The sequence below is a fragment of the Mustela erminea genome, chromosome X (genome assembly GCF_009829155.1).
Source record: "Mustela erminea isolate mMusErm1 chromosome X, mMusErm1.Pri, whole genome shotgun sequence".
Lineage (NCBI taxonomy): Eukaryota > Metazoa > Chordata > Mammalia > Carnivora > Mustelidae > Mustela > Mustela erminea.
Window position 1 is genome coordinate 31,762,325 of NC_045635.1, and position 15,615 is coordinate 31,777,939.

General features: G+C 37.7%; 1 protein-coding gene across 1 annotated transcript in view; it reads left to right on the plus strand.

The window, feature by feature from the left end:
• The window catches only part of CFAP47 (cilia and flagella associated protein 47), a 521,025-nt gene that overhangs the window by 216,874 nt on the left and 288,536 nt on the right, over positions 1–15,615 (plus strand). Inside the window, exons 34-35 of the mRNA XM_032330937.1 lie at positions 4,620–4,717; positions 5,004–5,120. Of these exons, the coding sequence (XP_032186828.1) occupies positions 4,620–4,717; positions 5,004–5,120 (215 nt within the window). The remainder of the gene's footprint in view (positions 1–4,619; positions 4,718–5,003; positions 5,121–15,615) is intronic.

The following is a 15,615-nucleotide window of genomic DNA, read 5'->3' on the forward strand; positions in this document are numbered from 1 at the left end:
GACTTATTGTTATATTGTAATCTATCTGTCAGCTTCTAGTTAGGAGGTTTTTCATTAGTTGTTTTCCTGTTGTGGGTCTGATCCTCAACAAGATGATAAACACGTTTAGGGGAATTTCTGTCTCTTTAATGATACAAGATGACATTGGGATATTTAGAGATCATAGTCAGACAAATACTGTCTGATTCACTATCAACATGAAAGCCTAGTAAATTGCCTTTTTTAGATTAAAGTTAGAATTGCTTACAGTTCTTATTGGCTACAAAACTGAGACCCTTTGCTGTTATTAAAAGCCAGAGGTGGCACATATACATTAAGAGCAGCACATTTAGGTTATAAACATCCAGCCCACCAGAAATGTGCATTTTGAACTCATTACTTTGATTGTATCACATCATATATCAGATATAGTTATTTAAAGGTTTTTACCAGCAAAAAGTACTTTGAAATATACAGTCCAAAATGTTGTTTGCTATGTATTAGTTGAAAATTTCTAGGGATCTTTGTTTGCTAGGCTGATTTTGCAATATTAGGCTGTAGAGATTCTATAGAATTTTCAATGTTGTAGCATCTCAGATGAATAAATACCAGGTACTGTTTTTGTGAAGTATCTAGGATGTCTGTGGTTCCAGAGAAATTAGTCTTCCAGTACCAGAGGTAAAGCAATCTTTTTTATTTTTTATTTTTAGAGAGCGCATGGAGGAGAGAGTGTGCCCGTGAGCACATGTGAGCAGGGGGTGAAGGGTAGGAATAGGGGCACAGGGAGAGAGAGAGAATCTCTCAAGCAGGCCACACCCAGCGTGGAGCCCAACATGGGGCTGAATCTCACAGCCTGAGATCATGATCTGAGGCAAAATCAAGAGTTGCATGCTTAACTGACTGAGCCGCCCAGGCGCCCTAGATGTAAAGCAGTCTTGATTTGTGAAGTTAATATACATATCATGAACATCTCCCGTCATAGTTTCTTGTTTACAGAAAATGAGAGCCATTTGAGGGGATTTATGCAGATCACCAATTTACCCTTGTTTTCAGATAAGACATCATATCAGACCTTTAAGAATTTAGGCTCTTTTGGAAAATTTTGTTGTTTTTTCTTTCTGGTTTTGATTTCTTTTTAAGTTTTTATTTTAATTCCAGTTAACATACAGTGTTATAGTTTCAGGTATACAGCGTAGCAATTCAGCACTTCCATACATTACCAAGTATGCATCACACGTGCTCTCCTTAATCCCCATCAACTATTTACCTTAACCCCTGCCCCCCCACTGCCAACAACCACCAATTTGTTCTCTGTGATCAAGAATCTGCCTATTGGTTTGTCTCTCTCTTATTTTCCCCTTTGCACATTCATTTCTCAGATTCCACGTATTAGTGAAATTGCAAGGACCCATCCCTCTCTGACTGACCTATTTTGTTCAGCCTCATACTCTGCATCTCCATCCACACTGTTGCAAATGACAAAATTTAATTCTTTTTTCATGGCTGAATAAAATTCCATTGTATATATATACCACATCTTCTGTATCCATTCATCAATGGATGGACACTTGGGCTGCTTCCTTATTTTGCCTATTGCGTGTATTGCTGCTATCCATGTGGGGGTACACGTGTCCCTTTGGATTAGTGCTTTTGTATTCTTTGGGTAAATGCCCAGTAATGCAAATTCTGGATCTTAGGGTAGTTCTATTTTTAACTTTTTGAGGAAACTCTACTGTTTTCCACAGTGGCTGCACCAGTTTGCATTCCCACCATCAGTGCAAGAGCATTCCTTTTTTTCCACGTCATTGGCCAAAACTGTTTCTTTTGTTAGTGATTTTAGCCATTCTGACAGGTATGTATTATTGTAGTTTTGATTTGCATTTCCCTGATGGGGAGCGATGATGAACATCTTTTAAATGTGTCTGTTGGTCATCCATATGCCTTCTTTGGATAAATATCTATTCATGCCTTCTGCCCATTTTTTCAATTGGATTATTTGCCTTTTGGGTGTTGAGTTTTATAAGTTCTTTGTATATTTTGGATACTAACCTTTTATCAGATATGTCATTTGAAAATATCTTCTTCCATGAAGTAGGTTGCTTTTGGTTTTATTGATAGTTTCCTTTGTTGTGCAGAAGCTTTTTATTTTGATGTAGTTCCAGTAGTTTATTTTGGCTTTTGTTTCCTTTGCCTCAGGAGACATATCTAGAAAGAAATTGCTGTGGTCAGTGTCAAAGAGGATACTGTCTGCATTCTCTTCTAGGATTTTTGTGGCTTCAGGTCTCACATGTAGGTCTTCAATCCATTTTGAATTTGTTTTTATGTATGGAGTAAGAAAGTCATCCAGTTTCCTTCTTTTGCATGTTGCTAACCAGTTTTCTAATACCATAATTGGATGTTATTTCCTTCTTTGTCCAAGATTAACTGACCAAGTAGTTACGGGTTTATTTCTGGGTTTTCTGTTCTGTTCCATTGATCTGTGTGTCTCTCTTTGTGCCAGTACCATACTGTGTTGATAATTGCAACTTTGTAATATAACTTGAAGTTCAGAATTGTGATGCCTTCAGGTTTGCTTTTCTTTTTCAAGATTACTTTAGCTATTTGGGTCTTTTGTGGTTTTATTTAGGATTGCGTGTTCTACTCTGGAAAATGCTGTTGGTATTTTGATACGGACTGCATTAAATGTATAGGTTGCTTTGGCTAGTATAGACATTTTAACCATATTTGTTCTTCCAGTCCTTGAGCATGGAATGTCTTTCCATTTCTTTGTGTCATCTTAGAGTTCTTTCATCAGTGTTTTATAGTTTTCAGAGGAGAAGTCTTTTACCTCTTTGGACTCATTTATTCTTGGGTAGTTTATTTTTGGTGCAATTATAAATCAGACTGATGCCTTAATTTTTCTGTCTGCTACTTCATTATTTGTTTATAGAAATGCAACAGATTTCTTTAGATTGATTATGTATCCTACAAATTTACTGAATTCATTTATCAGTTCTAACAGGTTTTTTTGGTAGAGTCTTTTGGGTTTTCTATATATAGTATCATGACATCTGCAAGGATAATTTTGCTTCTTTTTTACTGATTCCTTTTTATTTCTTTTTGTTGTCTGATTGCTACGGCTAGGACTTCCAGTACTATGTTGAGTAGAAGTGGTGAGAGTGGATATCATTGTCTTATTCCTCACCCTTTGGGGAGAAGCTCTCCTTTTTTCCCCATTAAGGATCATGTTAGCTCTAGGTTTTTCATAGATGGCCTTTATTATGTTGGTGTATGTTTCCTCTAAACCTACCTTGTTGAGGGTTTTCATCATGAATGGATGTTGTACTTTGTCAGATGCTTTTTCTGCATCTATTGAAAGGATCATATGGTTCTTAGCCTTTCACTTATTGATGTGACCTATCACATTGATTGATTTGAGAATACTGAACCATAGGGCACCTGGGTGGTTTAGTGGGTCAAAGCCTCTGCCTTTGGCTCAGGTCATGGTCTCAAGGTCCTGGGATTGAGCCCCGCATCGGGCTCTCTGCTCAGCAGGGAGAGTGCTTCCCCCTCTCTCTGTCTGCCCCTCTGCCTACTTGTGATCTCTCTGTCTCTCTGTCTCTCTCTCTCTCTCTGTCAAATAAATAAATAAATAAATAACATCTTTAAGGAAAAAAAAATATTGAACCACCCTTGGAACCCAGGAATAAACCCCACTGGATTTTGATGAATGATTTCTTTAATGTACTGTTATCTTTGGTTTGCTACTATTTTATTGAGTATTTTTGCATCTGTGTATATTGGAGATATTGGCCTGTATTTCCCTTTTTCAGTGGTGTCTTTTTCTGGTTTGCTATTAGGGTAATGCTAGCCTCATAGAATAAATCTGGAAGTTTTCCTTCCTTTTCTATTTCTTCAAATAGTTTGGGAAGACTAGGTATTAAACTCTTCTTTAAATGTTTGGTGGAATTCACCCGTGAAGCCCTCTGATCCTGGACTTCTGTTCATTGGGAATTTTCTGATTAGTGATTCAGTTTCTTTGCGGGTTATCAGTCTGTTCAAATTTTCTGTTTTTCCTGATTCAGTTTTAGTGGTTTCTAGGTTTCTAGGAATTTATCCATTTCTTCTAGATAGCCCAATTTTTTGGCATATAGTTTTCATAATATTCTCTTATGATTGTTTGGAGGTTTAAATTTTGTTTTTATTTCCAAAATAATATGCTTTTGTAAAAAAATTTTTTTTGACTATTGTTGAAATTCCATAAGACATCCTTTTTCCTTTTTCTCTCGGTCTTTTTTTTTTTCATTTTTCTCATCGTCCATTATTCATCAATCCATTTTCCTTTCAAGGAATAGAAAATTATAGATCATTGCTTTGTTCTTTTGTATGTCACTTTGGAAGAAAGCCTATCAAGGATCAGTGTCCTTGAAAACCAGGGGAATAAAGCCAGGCATAGTTTCTGTTTTCCTTCACATTTGAACTGGGCACTAAATGTCTCCACAATAAGAATAATTTTAAAAGCATTTTTTTTTCTATAATGTCTGTCAATTTAAAATACCTTCTGTATTACATAGTGACAATATCAGAATACATTCAGACAGATACCATAAGGTAACTTTTTTAGAAAAAACTAATGTTATACTTACTCTTTTTTGGAACAGGAGTTATTCCCTCTGAGAGATGGATAGTAAATTTTGACAAAGATCTTTTAGATGGCCTTGTTTTTGCAACCCAGTTGGGAGCCTATTGTCCATTTTTGGTAAGAGTCTTTTTTATAAGGAATGGTCTTTTATTATTTGAAAGAACTTAGTAATTAAAATTCAAAGTATTTTTTATAAAGAGATTCTTTTCAGTGTTTTAATTTAAATCACATCTGAATCTGAATGACCAGCATTCCCTTTTTGTTTATTCTGGTATTCTGATTGTAATAATCTACTACTGACAGATGTTAACACTTAAATGATTCTTTGCTGAACTAAAGAGAACAGTTAAAAAGTAGTAATTTTTATTCCTTTACTAAAAGATTTGATTGTTCTCTTTTCAAGATTGAGTCTCATTTTGAAAAAATGTACACACAACCAAAAAGTTCTGAACAGTATCTGCACAATTGCCTGATTATTGTGAATGTACTTCGTGAAATTGGCTTTGACATGGACATACAGGTAGGTGGCTATATATCACATATTCCATAAATATTAATTTCTTCTTTTCATATTTTTTCTAGCTTCATTAGGTATGATTGGCAAATAAAAATTCTATTTAGTTTGTAAAATGTAATTTTCGTAGGTATACAATATGATGATTATATGTATACAATGTGAAATGATTACCAGAATCAAGTTAAATAGCACATCCATTACCTCACATAGTTGCCATTTTTTGCGTGTGTGTGTGTGTGTGTGTGTGTGGTGAGAACATTTACGATCCAACATCTCCTCATTTCCCCTATCCCTCTTCCATGGCAATTATCATTCTACTCTCAGGTTGCATGGGTTTTACTTTTTTAGATTCCACGTATAATTGAAATCGTAAAATACTTGCCTTACTGTGTCTGGTTTATTTTATTTAGCATAGTGTCCTCTGGATTCTTTCATGTTACCATAAGTAACAGAATTCTTTTTTTCTTTTTTTTAAGATTTTATTTGTTTATCTGACAGAAAGAGATCACAAGTGGGGCAGGGGGGCGGGGTGGGAAGGCTCCCTGCTGAGCAGAGAGCCTGATGCGGGGCTCGATCCCAGAACCCCAGGATCATGACCTGAGCCAAAGGCAGAGGCTTTAACCCACTGAGCCACCCAGGTGCCCCCCTTTCTTTTTTATGACTAAATATTCCATTGTGAGTATATACCACATTTTCTTTTTTTAAATTTTATTTTATTTAAATTCAGTTAGCCAACATATAGTACACCGTTAGTTTTTGGTGTAGTGTTCATTGATTTCTTGGTTGTGTATAACACCTAGTACTCATCAGGTCATGTGACCTTAATACCCATCCCCCAATTATTGCATCCTCCCAGTCACCTCCCTTCTGCAACCCTCAGTTTGTTTCCTGGAGTTAAAGGTCTCAAATGGTATGTCTCCTTCTCTGGTATCTTCCCATTCAGTTTTCCCTCCCTTCCCCTATGGTCCTCTGCTCTATTCCTTATATTCCACATATGAATAAAATTCTATGATAATTGTCTTTCTCTGACTTATTTCACTTAGCATAATACCCTCCAGTTCCATCCATGTCTATGCAAATGGTAGGTATTAATCCCTTCTGATGGCTCAGTAATATTCCATTATACATGTGAATCACATCTTCTTTCTCCATTTGTCTATTGAAGGACATCTCAGATCCTTCCACAGTTTGGCTATTGTGGACATTGTTGCTATGAACACTGGGGTGCAGGTGCCCCTTCTTTTCACTGCATCTGTATCTTTGTGGTTAATTCCCAGTAATGTAATTGCTGGGTCATAGTGTAGCTCTATTTTTAACATCTTGGGGAACCTTCATACTATTTTCCAGAGTGGCTGTACCATCTCTATTCCCACCAACAGTGTAAGACGGTTCCCCTTTCTCCACATCTTTGCCAGCATTTGTTGTTCCCTGTCTTGTCAATTTTAGCCATTCTGACTGATTTGAGGTGGTATCTCATTGTGGTTTTGATTTGTATTTCCCTGATGGCAAGTGATGTGGAGCATTTTTAATGTGTCTGTTGGCCATTTGTATGTCTTTGGAGAAATGTCTCCACATGTCTTCTATCCATTTCCTGAGTATATTATTTATTTCTTGGTTGTTGAGTTTGAGAAGTTCTTTATAGATCTTGGATACCATCCCTTTATCTGATAAGTCATTTGCAACTATCTTCTCCCATTCTGTAGGTTACCTTTTGGTTTTATTGACTCTTTCCTTTGCTGTGCAAAAGCTTTTTATCTTGATGAAGTCCTAAAAGTTCATTTTTGCTTTTGTTTCCCTTGCTTTTAGAGATGTAGCTTGCCTGAAGTTGCTGTGGCTGAGGTCCAAGAGGTTATTAACCTGTGTTCTCCTTTAGAATTCTGATGGATTCCTGTCTCGCATTTAGGACTTTCATCCATTTTGAGTTTATCTTTGTGTATGGTCCAGCTTCATTCTTCTGCATGTGGCTATTCAATTTTTCCAGCCTCATTTATTGAAGAGACTATCTTTTTTCCATTGGATATTCTTTCCTGCTTTGTAGGAGATCAGTTGACCATAGAGTTGAGGATTCATTTCTGGACTCTCTGTTCTGTTCCATTGATCTAGGTGTCTGTTTTTGTGTCAGTACCATGCTGTCTTGATGATTGCAGTTTGTAATCCAGCTTGATGTCAGGCATTTTGATGCCCCCAGCTTGGGCTTTCTTTTTCAACATTCCCCTCGTGATTAGGGGACTTTTCTGGTTCCATACACATTTTAGGATTATTTGTTCCAGTTTTGTCGAAAAATGTTGATGGCATTTTGATATGTATTCCATTGAATGTGTAGATTACTCTGAGCAGCATAGTCATTTTAACAGTCTCTATGCTTCCTATCCCTGAGCATGGAATGTTTTTCCATCTCTTTGTGTTTTCCTCAGTTTCTTTCATAAGTGTTCTGTTGTTCCTAGAGTACAGATCTCTTACCTTTTTGGTTAGGATTATTCTTAATTATCTTATATTTGTTTCTGTGTGTGTGTCTGTTAAAATTTTTTTTATTAACATATAATGTATTATTTGTTTCAGGGGTACAGATATGTGAAACATCAGTATTACACAATTTACAGCACTCTCCATAGCATATACCTTCCCCAGTGTCCATCACTCAGCCACCCCATTCCTCTTACCCCCTCCCCTCCAGCAGCCCTCAGTTTGTTTCCTGAGATTAAGAGTGTCTTACAGTTTTTCTCTCTCTGGTTCCATCTTGTGTCATTTTTCTCTCCCTTTCCCCCGTGACCCCCCTCACTGCCTCTCAAATTCTTCATATCAGAGAGATCATATGATAATTGTCTTTCTCTGGTTGACTTATTTCACTTAGCATAATACTCTCTAATTCCATCCATGTTGTTGCCAGTGACAAGATTTTGTTGTTGGTTTTTTTTTTTTGATGGCTACATACTATTCCTGTGTGTGTGTGTGTGTGTGTGTGTGTGTGTACCACATTTTCTTTATCCATTCATCTGTCAGAGGACATCTAGGCTCTTTCCATAGTTTGGCTGTTGTGGACATTGCTGCTATAAACATTCAGGTGCACCTGCCCCTTCAGATCATTACATTTGTATCTTTAGGGTAAATACCCAGTACTATGATTGCTGGTTTGTAGGGTAGCTCTATTTCCATCTTTTTTTTTTTAATTTTTTATTTTTTATAAACATATATTTTTATCCCCAGGGGTACAGGTCTGTGAATCACCAGGTTTACACACTTCACAGCACTCACCAAAGCACATACCCTCCCCAATGTCCATAACCCCACCCCCCTTCTCCCAACCCCCCTCCCCACAGCAACCCTCAGTTTGTTTTGTGAGATTAAGAGTCACTTATGGTTTGTCTCCCTCCCAATCCCATCTTGTTTCATTGATTCTTCTCCTGCCCACTTAAGCCCCCATGTTGCATCACCACTTCCTCATATCAGGGAGATCATATGATAGTTGTCTTTCTCTGCTTGACTTATTTCGCTAAGCATGATACGCTCTAGTTCCATCCATGTTGTCGCAAATGGCAAGATTTCATTTCTTTTGATGGCTGCATAGTATTCCATTGTGTATATATACCATATCTTCTTGATCCATTCATCTGTTGATGGACATCTAGGTTCTTTCCATAGTTTGGCTATTGTGGACATTGCTGCTATAAACATTCGGGTGCACGTGCCCCTTTGGATCACTACGTTTGTATCTTTAGGGTAAATACCCAGTTGTGCAATTGCTGGGTCATAGGGCAGTTCTATTTTCAACATTTTGAGGAACCTCCATGCTGTTTTCCAGAGTGGCTGCATCAGCTTGCATTCCCACCAACAGTGGAGGAGGGTTCCCCTTTCTCCGCATCCTTGCCAATGTCTGTCATTTCCAGACTGGTTAATTTTATCCATTCTGACTGGTGTGAGGTGGTATCTCATTGTGGTTTTGATTTGTATTTCCCTGATGACAAGTGATTTTGTGCACTTTATCATGTGTCTGTTGGCCATTTGGATGTCTTTGCAGAAATATCTGTTCTTGTCTTCTGCCCATTTATTAATTGGATTATTTGTTCTTTGGGTATTGAGTTTGATATGTTCTTTAGAGATTTTAGATACTAGCCCTTTATCTGATATGTAATTTGCAAATATCTTCTCCCATTCTGTTGTTTGTCTTTTGGTTTTGTTGACTGTTTCCTTTGTTGTGCAAAACCTTTTTATTTGGATGAAATCCCAATAGTTTATTTTTGCCTTTGTTTCCCTTGCCTTTGGCGATATTTCTAGGAAGAATTTGCTGTGGCTGAGGTGGAAGAGATTGCTGCCTATGTTCTCAAGAATTTGGATTGATTCCTGTCTCACCTTGAGGTCTTTCATCCATTTTGAGTCTGTTTTCGTGTGCAGTATAAGGAAATGATCCAGTTTCATTCTTCTGCATGTGGCTGTCCAATTTTCCCACCACCATTTATTGAAGAGACAGTCTTTTTTCCATTGAACATTCTTTCCTGCTTTGTTGAAGGTGATTTTCCCATAGAGTTGAGGGTTCATTTCTGGGTTCTCTATGCCACTGATTTATGTGGAACATAGATAGGAATTTGCTGAATTCCTTTTTTGTGCCAGTACCATACTGTCTTGGTGATGAAAGCTTTGTAATAGAGCTTAAAGTCTGGAATTCTGATGCTGCTGACTTTGGTTTTCTTTTTCAACATTCCCCTGGTGATTCAGGGTCTTTTCTGCTTCCATATTAATTTTAGGATTATTTGTTCCATTTCTTTGAAAAAAGTTGATGATATTTTGATAGGGATTGCATTAAATGTGTAGATTGTTGTAGTAGCATAGACATTTTCACAATATTTGTTCTTCTGATCCAATGAGTATGTTTTCCTCAATTTCTTTCATGAATACTTCATAGTTTTCTGAGTAAAGATTCTTTGCCTCTTTACTCAGAATCTTTAATAGATTTCTTTGTAGAAATCTTATGGTTTTGGGTGCAATTATGAATGGGATTGACTACTTAATTTCTCTTTCTTCTGTCTTGCTGTTGGTACATAGAAATGCAACTGATGTCTGTGCTTTGATTTTATATCCTGACAGTTTACTGAATTTCTGTATGAGTTCTAGCAGTTTTGGAGTAGAGTCTTTTGGTTTCCCACATAAAGTATCATATCATCTGCAAGGAGTGAGAGTTTGACTTCTTCTATGTCGATTCGAATGCCTTTTATTTCTTTTTGTTGTCTGATTGCTGAGGCTAGGACTTCTAGTACTATGTTGAATAGCAGTGGTAATAGTGGACAGCCCTGCTGTGTTCCTGACCTTAGGAGAAAAACTCACAGTTTTTGCCCAGTGAGAATGATATTTGCTGTGGGTTTTTCATAGATGTTTTTTTTTGATACTGAGGTATGTACTCTCTATCCCTACACTTTGAAGAATTTTGATCAAGAGAGGATGCTGTACTTTGTCAAATGGTGTTTCAGCATGATGTTTTTGTTCTTTCTTTTATTAATGTATTATATCACACTGATTGATTTACAGATGTTGAACCAACCTTTCAGCCTAGGAATAAATCCCACTTGGTCGTGATGAATAATCCTTTTAATGTATTGTTGTATCTTGTTGGCTAGTATTTTGGTGAGAATTTTTGCATCCATGTTCATTAAAGATATTGCTCTGTAGTTCTCTTGTTTGATGAGGTCTTTGGTTTTAGGATCAAGGTAATGCTGGCCTATAAAATGAGTTTGAAACTTTTCCTTCCATTTCTATGTTTTGGAATACTTTGGAGAATAGGTATTAATACTTCATCTAATGTTTGGTAGAACTTCCCTGGAAGCCATCTGGCCCTCAGCTCTTGTTTGTTGGGAGATTTTTGATGACTGCTTCAATTTTCTGGGTCTGCTCAGTTTTTCTATTCCTTCCCGGTTCAGTTTTGGTAGTTTATATGTCTCTAGAAACACATCCATTTCTTCCAGATTTTCAAATTTGCTGATGTATACTTGCTCATAATATGTTCTTTTTTTAAAAGATTTTATTTATTTATTTGGCAGAGAGAGGGAGATCATAAGTAGACAGAGACACAAGCGGTGGGGGGGATACAGGCTCCCAGCTGAGCAGAGAGCCCAACTCGGGACTCAATCCCAAGACCCTGAGATAATGACCCGAGCTGAAGGAAGAGGCCCCACCCACTGAGCCACCCAGGCACCCCATATCTGTTCTTCCAATTGTTTTTCTTTGGTGTTGGTTGTGATCTCTCCTCTTTCATTCATGATTTTAATAATTTGGGTCCTTTCTCTTTTCTTTTTGATAAGTCTGGCCAGGGGTTTATTAATCTTACTAATTCTTTCAAGGAACCAGCTCCTAGTTTCATTGATCTGTTCTACTATTCTTTTGGTTTCTATTTCCTTGATTTCTGCTCTGATCTTTACGATCTCTCTTCTCCTGGTGGGTTTAGGCTTTCTTTGCTGTTCTTTCTCCAGTTCCTTTAGGTGTAGGGTTAGGTTGTATATTTGAGACCTTTCTTGTTTCTTGAGAAAGGCTTCTCTAGCCATGTATTTTCCTCTCAGGACCACCTTTGCTGCATCCCAATGATTTTCAACAGTTGTGTTTTCATTTTTATTTGTTTCCATCAATTTTTTCAATTCTTTAATTTCCTGGTTGACACATTTATTCTTTAGTAGGATGCTCATTAGCCTACATGTATTTGAGTTCTTTCCAACTTTCCTCTTGTGGTTGAGTTCCAGTGTCAAAGGATTGTGGTCTGAAAATATGCAGGGAATGATCCCAGTCTTTTCATACCAGTTGAGCCCTGATTTGTGACCTAGGATGTGATCTATCCTAGAGAATATTCCATGTGCTCTAGAGAAGAATGTATATTCTGTTGCTTTGTGTTGGAATGTTCTTTCTGAATATATCTGTGATGTCTATCTGGTCCAGTGTGTCATTTATAGCCTCTCTTCCCTTGTTGATCTTTTACTTAGCTGATCTGTCTATTTCAGTGAGGGGGGGTATTAAAGTCCCCTCCTATTATTATATTATTCTCATTGTGTTTCTTTGATTTTGTTATGTATTGGTTTATATTATTGGCTGCTCCCATGTTAGAGTCATATATATTTAAAATTGTTAGATCTTCTTGTTGGACAGACCATTTAAGTATGATCTAGTGTCCTTCCTTATTTCTTATTATAGTCTTTAGCTTAAAATCTAAATTATTTGATATAAGTATTGCCACTTCAGCTTTCTTTGGATGTCCATTAGCATGGTAAATTGTTTTCCACCCCTTCACTTTCAACCTGAAGTCTAAAATAAGTCTGTTTCAGACAGAATATCGATGGTTCCTGTTTTTTTAATCCATTCTGATACCCTGTGTTTTTTGATTGGGACATTTAGCCTGCTTACATTTGGGGTAACTATTGAAAGATACAAATTTAGTGTCATTGCATTGACTGTAAGGTGACTGTTACTGTACATGGTCCCTGTTTCTTTCTAGTCTGTTACTTTTAGGCTCTCTCCTTGCTTGCAGGACCCCTTTCAGTATTTCCTATAGGGTTGGTTTGGTGTTTGCAAATTCTTTTAGTTTTTGTTTGTCCTGGAAGCTTTTTATCTCCTTTATTTTCAGTGACAGCCTAGGTAGATATAGTATCCTTAGATGCGTATTTTTCTCCTTTAGTGCTCTTAATATATCATGCCAGTCCTTTCTGCCCTGCCAGGTCTCTGTGGATAGGTCTGCTTCTAATTGAATATTTCTACCATTGTAGGTTATAGATATCTTGTCCCAGACTGCTTTCAGGATTTTGTCTTTGTTTTTGAGACTTGTAAGTTTTACTATTAAATGACGGGGTGTTGACCTATTTTATTTATTTTGAGGGAGGTTCTCTGTGCCTCCTAGATATTGATGGTTGTTTTCATCCACAAATTAGGGAAGTTCTCTGCTATAATAAGCTCTAGTACACCTTATGAACCCCTCTCTCTTTCTTCTTTCGGGGGGTCCCAATTATTCTAATATTGTTTCATCTTATGGTATCACTTATCTCTCAGATTCTTCTCTCCTGGTTCAGTAGTTCTCTCTCTTTTTCTTAGCTTCTCTGTCTTTTATCATTTTGTCTTCTATATCACGAATTCTCTCTTCTTCTTCATTTTTCCTAGCAGTAAGAGCCTCCATTTTTTATTGTACCTCATTAATAGCTTTTTAAAATTTCAACTTGGTGAGATTATAGTTCTTTTGTTTCTCCAGAAATGGATTTTATTTCTTCAGAAAGGGATTCTCTAGTATCTTCTATGCTTTTTTTCAAACCCATGTGGCATGTTTATAGCTGTTATTGTAACTCTATTTCTGGCTTCTTACTAATGTCCATATTGATTAGGTCCCTAGCTGTTGGTTCTGCCTCTTGTTCTTTTTTTTTTTTTTTTTTCAGGTGAAGTGTTCTGTCTTGTCATTTTATCCAGAGAAGAACTGAAGAATGAGAGAGCAAAATGCTAAATAGGTAGCAATGACTGCAGAAAAGTATTTACTAACCAAATCAGGAGAGACCTGAACCTGGGGGAGAAGAAAGGAGGGGGAAAAAATACATACACACACACTCACACATATATGTATATATGTATATATGTATGTGTGTGTGTGTGTGTGTGTGTGTATCTGTCTGTCTGTATAATTTGACTGGTGAATAGAATAGAGCCACACACTAGATTTTGGGTGTCTTTTTGTCTGTTAGAAAACTGCCTCCCAAAATTTTAAAGAAAGAATAACTTATATATATACACAAATATAAGGATAAACATGATGAAGAATGGACTATGACTTTAAAGATGAAAATTAATAAAGTTTTTTTTAAAGGAATTGATAAGCAGTTTGTTGAAAGAAGAAAAATAGAAAAAAAAGGAGAGATTGTGATCAGGCTGGAGAGTAGGACAAATCCATATGCTAGATTTAGGGTATTTTTTGGTCTGTTAGAAGAAACTGTATCCTGGGGCGCCTGGGTGGCTCAGTGGGTTAAAGCCTCTGCCTTTGGCTTGGGTCATGATCCCAGGATCCTGGGATCGAGCCCCGCATCGGGCTCTCTGCTCAGCAGGGAGCCTGCTTCCTCCTCTCTCTCTGCCTGCCTCTCCACCTACTGTGATCTCTGTCTGTCAAATAAATAAATAAAATATTAAAAAAAAAAGAAGAAACTGTATCCCAATATTTTAAAGGAAGAAAAACTTTTATGTATACAAAAAATAAGATTACATACAGTGAAGGGATGGAATATGACTCTAATGATGAAAATTAAAAAGGACTTTTAAAAAGGTTTTGATATGATACAACAGTTAAAATTGGTAAAATAGGAAAGATGAAGAATTCCAGAAAAAATAGCAAAACAAAAAATTGAATTAAAAAAAATTATGTTTCAGTGACTAAAGAATCATGGGACAAGAGCCATGAATTCTGTGTGGTGTATTTTCCTAGCTCTGGAGTTTTGTAGTTCTCAGTGTTTGGTGAAGTTGATCTTGGCTGGATGTTTTTGCTGGCCTTCTTGGGGGGGTGCCTGTTGAAGGGGGTGCCTTCTCAAAGTCTTTGCCGGAGATGGAATTGCTCCACCCTTGGCAGGAGCCAGGCTAAGTAATCTCTTCAGTTTTGTTCTTGGCAGCTTTTTTTCCTTGAACACTTTCCATATAGCTTTGGAAGACGGAAATGAAGATATCAGCCTCCCAATCTCCAGCCCTGGAGATGCTGAGAGTTCGGGGCCCCACTTCTCAGTGTGCCCTCAAAGAAAAGCAGTCTATCACTTCTCTCTCCCTGGTCTCTGGCCTTGCTCTGTGCTCACCCGGACTGTGAGTGAGCATTTCTATCTCTGGCACACAGCCCCATTTGGAGTCTCCAAACCCAGTAGATTCCTGCTGTGTGCTCCCGCGTCACTCCTCCCGGTGGAGGAAAGGGGAGGGTCTCCCGAGATCTGCCACTTGTTGGGTCCCTGCTCGAGGAACAGTGGTGTGACTGTGCGAGGGTTCATAGTTTATGGCAACCTGGAGGTGAAAGCCCCCTCCTTCCTTCTGTCTTTGCAGCCAGCTTCCCCACTCTGACACTAGGTAGCTCTGTCACACTCGTAGGCTTTCTGTGACCCCGAGGGACCCGATACCACACTGTCCTGTTGACGGCTCCATCCCCTGCTTAGCCTCTGGAGCTTCTTCCCTCAGTGGAGTAGACTTCTAAAAGTTCCAGTTCTGTGCTCCCCTCCTCTACTGCTTGCCAGGAGCTGCGTGCCCCCAACCCCCAATGGTCTATCTTCCTATATAGCACCTCAGATTCACTTCTCTGTGTGTCCTACCTTCGAGAATGTGGTTGCTTTTCTGTTCATAGAATTGTTACTATTATTTTCTTCAATCTCCTGTTGAGTTTGTAGATGTTCAGAATGGTTTGATAACTCTCAAGCTGAATTCCTGGAATCCAATGAAATTTAGGTCCCCGACTCCTCTGCCATTTTGCTCCTTCTCTATCTTATGGTTTTTGGTGTAGTTATAATTGGGATTGATTCTTTAATTTCTC